The sequence below is a fragment of the Tarenaya hassleriana genome, unplaced genomic scaffold (genome assembly GCF_000463585.1).
Source record: "Tarenaya hassleriana unplaced genomic scaffold, ASM46358v1 Cleome23, whole genome shotgun sequence".
Lineage (NCBI taxonomy): Eukaryota > Viridiplantae > Streptophyta > Magnoliopsida > Brassicales > Cleomaceae > Tarenaya > Tarenaya hassleriana.
In genome coordinates this window covers 833,642-839,781 of record NW_010965625.1, presented here as the reverse complement: position 1 = coordinate 839,781, position 6,140 = coordinate 833,642, and the positions used below count along the sequence as shown (strand labels likewise).

The window sequence follows — 6,140 nt, the reverse complement described above, 5'->3', positions numbered from 1 at the left end:
CGACAGTAAGAAGTGGCTCGACTTTGCTCAGAGAACTGACTCGGTCCGAGTCAGAATACAGGGAGGTCGAGTCAACACGGGTGCACACCGAGTTAGAAGCTAATAGAGCTTCTAAACCTTCCAGAGAGTTGACTCGAACCGAGTCAATACTTGACTCGGTCGAGTCAGAACGCAGAAACTCGAATTTTTCCTCATTTCCGTCCTCTAATGCCTGTGTAAGCTCCCAAATATCCTTCCAGTTGTTGAAATTGAATTTTTCGAATTGAACTTGATTCACTCACCGTTGAGTTCTTTTGTCTCTTAGAGGGTCGTGGGTTAATTTTGGATTGAGTTTTTTCTTCGCCCGACTCCGTTCGTGATAATAACTAGAGGGAGTTTCAGATGAAGAAAGTAATGATTTCTTATGAGAGAGTTAAAGAAATTACAGGATAATGAGAAGGAAAAGAAAAGGAAGGATATTTTCTTACCGTTCTTTGATCAAGTGCTTGGTTGTGAGTTTCTGCTGGAGGAAGAGTTAGAGTAAGGGAGAGAGCGCAGAGAAATTAAGAAGGAGGAGAAGAGGTAAGGCATATAAAAAGAAGAAGGAGATGACGTTGATTGGTGGGTGAGTAGCATAGGGGGTGGGGCACGAGAGTGGGTGAAGGAAACATGGAGACATGTTTTCCCCTTTTTTTTTTCTTTCTTTATTTGTTTTTTTTTTAACGTTTTATGGGATGTTACAATCCACCTCCCTTAAAATGAATTCGTCCTCGAATTTGAATTAAAATTAGATTAGAGTATTTACCGAAAAGATGAGGGTGTTGTTCACGCATTTCCTTCTCTGGTTCCCAAGTCATGTCGGAGACTCCCTGACTCCGCCATAGGACTTTGACCAAGGGGATCGCCTTATTCCTCAACTGCTTCGTCTTATAGTCCATGATTTGTAGCGGCTCATCACGAAAGTGAACATTATGGGTAACCTCAATCTCCTGCGGCCGTAAAATGTGGGATGGATCTGCCACGTATTTTCGTAACATGGACACGTGGAATACATCATGTATGTTGCCGAGTTCTGCCGGTAACTCCACTCGATACGCTACTGCTCCAACTTTTTCAATCACTGGATACGGCCCAATATAACGAGGCTTGAGCTTCCCCGTTTTACCGAACCTTGCATGCCCTTTAATTGCCTGTACTCGAAGGAATACTTGATCGCCCTCTTCTAGTTGGAAATCCCGTCTCTTTTTGTCTGCATAAGACTTCTGACGATCTTGTGCGACCTTCAGATTAACCTTGATATTCCTGATAACCTCAGTCGTTTCCTCCACAATTTCAGACCCGAAATTTCGTCGTTCTCCGATTTCCGTCCAACATAGTGGAGTCTTACAAGGCCGCCCATACAACGCCTCATAAGGTGGCATACCGATACTAGCATGAAAACTGTTGTTGTACGCAAATTCGCACAACATTAGGTGTCGATCCCACGGAATTTCCCAATCCAATATACATGCTCTCAACATATCTTCCAGCGTTTGGATGGTTCGTTCCGACTGCCCATCTGTCTGTGGGTGATATGCCGTGCTCATCTTCAGTTTCGTTCCCAACGCATCTTGTATCGCATTCCACAGTCTTGAGGTAAAGCGAGGATCTCTGTCAGAGATAATCTCACTCGGCACTCCATGTAATCGGACGATCTCATCCACATAGATCCGTGCCAACCTCTCAACTGTGTACTCTTGTCGGATCGGTATAAAATGTGACGATTTGGTTAATCGGTCCACAACCATGTTGGACGGAAATCGGAGAACGACGAAATTTCGGGTCTGAAATTGTGGAGGAAACGACTGAGGTTATCAGGAATATCAAGGTTAATCTGAAGGTCGCACAAGATCGTCAGAAGTCTTATGCAGACAAAAAGAGACGGGATTTCCAACTAGAAGAGGGCGATCAAGTATTCCTTCGAGTACAGGCAATTAAAGGGCATGCAAGGTTCGGTAAAACGGGGAAGCTCAAGCCTCGTTATATTGGGCCGTATCCAGTGATTGAAAAAGTTGGAGCAGTAGCGTATCGAGTGGAGTTACCGGCAGAACTCGGCAACATACATGATGTATTCCACGTGTCCATGTTACGAAAATACGTGGCAGATCCATCCCACATTTTACGGCCGCAGGAGATTGAGGTTACCCATAATGTTCACTTTCGTGATGAGCCGCTACAAATCATGGGGCTTTGCCAGCTTAGCAAATCCTTCAACGAAACGGCGGTAATAACCTGCTAAGCCCAAGAAACTTCGAATCTCAGTTGCATTGGTGGGCGTCTTCCAATCCATTACTGCCTCAATCTTTGCTGGATCAACCTGGATACCTTGTGCCGAAACAACATGACCAAGGAATCCGATTTCTTGCAACCAAAATCCACACTTGCTGAATTTAGCGTATAGTTGATTTTCTCTCAATCGCCATAAGATTTTCCGCAAGTGTTCTTCATGCGTCTGCTGGTCCGGTGAATATATCAAGAGATCATCAATGAATATTATGACGAACTCATCGAGATAATCCATGAACACCCGGTGCATTAACTGCATGAAGACGGCTGGGGCATTCGTCAACCCAAATGGCATGACCACGAATTCGAAGTGACCGTACCTCGTCCGAAAGGCAGTCATCTGGATATCCTCAGCCTTTACACGGATCTGATAATACCCAGAACGCAAGTCGATCTTAGAAAACCACTTCGCTCCTTGCAACTGGTCAAGCAGCTCATCAATTCTCGGTAAGGGGTACCGATTCTTGATGGTCACTTGGTTCAGGCCTCGGTAGTCGATGCAGAGTCGCATACTACCATCCTTCTTCTTCACAAATAACACCGGTGCTCCCCACGGTGATACGCTCGGTCGGATAAACCCTGTCTCCATTAGTTCGTTCAACTGTTTCTTCAGTTCTGCCATCTCGGTCGGAGCCATCCGATAGGGAGTCTTAGATATTGGCTCCGTTCCTGGCACAACCTCAATGGAGAAGTCTACCTCCCGTTCTGGTGGTAGTCCAGGTAGTTCATCAGGAAACACATCGGGAAATTCCCGAACCACAGCAGTATCTTCCAGTTTTGCTTCTACTTCTTCGGTTGCTGTGATTACAACCAGGAAGGCTTCATTCCCTTTCTCGATCATCCTGTTAGCCTTCAGGGCTGATATAATGGGGTACACCTTCCGTGATCTGTTCCCAACGAACTCGAATCCTCCATTCTCCTCAGTGAACCAAATAGTTCGCTGACGGCAGTCAATCTGGGCTTGATGTTTCGATAACCAATCCATTCCCAGTATTAGGTCGTAACCCCGGATAGGTACGACAATAAGATCTGCAATCAACACCCTCCCACAGATAGTCAAGGGCATGCAATGCAAAATCCCCTGTACTGGAAGAGTCTGTCCTGCAGGTGTACACACCATAAAAGGTGTAGTCGTATCGATTTCCATGATTGACAACTCTCCTGCCTTTTTCTCACTCAAGAAGCTATGTGTAGCTCCTGTGTCAAACAAAGTGAAGCATACAACATCGTATATGCAAATGATACCTGTGATAGCGGCAACATCAGCCTCCTCCACATACTCTTCATCAGTGGCCTCGTAAGTGGTCAATGGCTCTGCAGCAAATGGCTCCTCCACAGTGTATGGCTCCTCCTGGACATCCTCCTCAGCTGTGAGAGCATAAACTCTAGGAGCCACACCCGATCTCCCTTGTGCTGGACGCGGTGGCTTGTTGTTGGTCTGAGGAGCTATGTTCGCAGTGCATCTCGCAGCAAAATGCCCTGGTTGACCGCAGCGGTAACATGTCATGGTGTTACCACAGGGTCCAGTATGGTCTCGACCACACTTAGCACATGGCCTTTTATATTGTATTGGCTGAGCCGGGGTCGTGGGACGATACGCCGGAGCCTTCCCCTTGTCGCGGGGTTGACTCGTCTGTCCAACTCTCATCGGGGGACGGTTGATGTGGGACGATACGCCGGAGCCTTCCCCTTGTCGCGGGGTTGACTCGTCTGTCCAACTCTCATCGGGGGACGGTTGATTGGCACTCTCCTGTAGGGACCACGATCTTGTCTCTTTGCTTCCATCCTCTCCTTCTCGCTGCGTTCCACCTTGTCGAGTTGGTTGATATACCGACTCAACGTAGGGTATTCATGACACTCGATCATTCTCCTGAGAGAAGCACGTAACCCAGCAATGAATTTCTGGATCTTGTACTCCTCAGTTGGCACTAGATGGCCTCCATACTTCAGCAACCGGTTGAATTCCGCTTCGTACTCTCGAACAGTCATGTTTCCCTGTTCAAGACGAAGGAATTCCGTAATACGGTGACTCTGATCTTGCCTCCGGTAGTACTTCTGCTCGAACTTCGCCCGGAACTCTTCCCACGAGAATTGGTGTCCTGCGGGAGCCTCACGTACAACTTCCTCCCACCAGTGGCGAACCGCGCCAGCCAGATGATGGCTCGCTAACTCAGTGCGGTATCCCAGCGGGCACCTGATATAGTTGAAGTGGTGGGTGATCTTGATCATCCAGTCTTCTGCTGCCTCCGGGCTAAGAGAACCCTCAAACTCCGGAGTGCCCAAGGCTCGGAGTTCCTTGACGAATGGCAAGTAGTCCACTACAACTTGCCCTGGCATCCCCTGAGGTGCAGGCATCGGTGGTGGTGGTGGTAAACCTCCTTCCGGCCTTGCTGCCGGTGGAGCAGCAGGCGGTGGCGGTGGCGGTGGCGGTGGCGGTTGCATGCATCCTCGTATGAACTGCCAGACGTTCCCTTGGAACAATGCGAATTGTCGTTGCATTTCTGCCATGTCGTTATTCGGCGGAGGTGCCCTCGGTCCTTGAGGTCGTTGCACAGGTGCAGCACGTCGTGGAGGCATAGCTACTGCGGACAAGAAACTTTTATTTAGTATCGGAACCTGGTGATCATGCTTGGGTTTTTATAAAATCTTTAAAAATCATTTTTACCCATTCCCAAATTCCAGTGAAAATACGAGCACATCCTTTCCCCGTGGAAAGAACTGCTCTGATACCAACATTGTGACACCCGAAACCCGTATCCCGTAATACGAGTTGCGTCACATGGACAAGTAAAATAAAATAACATTTTTCCACTTTTCCGCGGGCATTTAAAACTTTTCTTTTCAGAGTTAGCGAAAGAAACACTCGTATACATATATGATACATTATTCGCAGTTATAATTATACATAATCGAGTGGTAGTATAACATTATTACAAACCTTAAAAGTCAACCACCGATATAAAAACAAATTGTTTCCCAGAATATAGATGTATTAAAAATACATAATTATACATGATCAGTAGTGGTAAGCTGCCCAGGTCTCCGGTGTCCGCTCCTCGGCTACTGCTGCTCACGACCTGAAACGTTGCGTAACAACGTCCTAAGCTAATTGCTTAGAAAGTGAACTCGGGCGTAACCCGGAGTTCCATTCTCATGGTGCCAGGGAAAACACAAGCATATATATATATGTGTGTATATACTAGTATTCTAATAAACAGTAATTGAAAACATGAATCACTGTAAGCACGCAGCAATCACAATCAAGTCCGTACGACAAGTCGGCCGTACGACAAGTCGCAGGACAGAGTCCGTCAAATCGTCTCTACGCGCACCATGCGTAGGTATGTACTCCCCATGTGCGTAGCACAACCACCTCTCTCCTCGGATTCCATCTACTCCGCACACACTCGGAATCCGGCATAAGTATCTTTTTATTTTCTCCGCCCGAACACAACACCCCACCCTAGCATCGATGTCACCTCTCGATGCTAGGCGTGTCACCCGACTCCGGCATTGATGTCACCTCTCAATACCGGGTGAATGTGGCGATAATGTAATCGCGCCAACGTCCGAATGATAGGACGGTTATGGGCACCCCGATGACTTGCGTGGATAGCCGATTGTAGTCGGTACTATTGCGTGACGAGGAACACACGGTTTTTAGAACCGCGCCAACGTATCCGTTAGCGACGGAGCGGACCCCGGGATATGAGTATCCCGAGGATGAGGGCATTACACATACCTGAGATTCGGGCAGATTGGGGTCTCCCGAGGAGGTGGTACGGACTTACTCTGCCAGGTTCGGGCCCGAACCTGACAAGTATTTCCGCGGCGGA

At 47.7% G+C, this 6,140-nt stretch overlaps 1 protein-coding gene across 5 annotated transcripts in view; it reads right to left on the bottom strand.

Annotated features, from left to right (window-relative positions):
• Positions 1–6,140, bottom strand: part of LOC104815240 — a 10,069-nt gene that overhangs the window by 2,229 nt on the left and 1,700 nt on the right. For 2 of the 5 annotated variants that reach the window (XR_772056.1, XM_010543558.1), the window contains exons 3-5: positions 5,317–5,381; positions 4,045–4,886; positions 3,550–3,967 (exon numbers count right to left, since the gene is read on the bottom strand). The exons of 1 other annotated variant lie outside the window; for it this stretch is intronic. Coding sequence is in view for 1 of the 4 variants with exons in the window: in XM_010543558.1 (XP_010541860.1) it covers positions 3,550–3,967; positions 4,045–4,881 (1,255 nt within the window). In the remaining 3 variants the exon portion in view is untranslated. Of the gene's footprint in view, positions 1–3,549; positions 4,887–5,316; positions 5,382–6,140 lie in introns of all 5 variants that reach the window. 2 more of the 5 variants (XR_772057.1, XR_772058.1) reach the window with 2 other exon arrangements.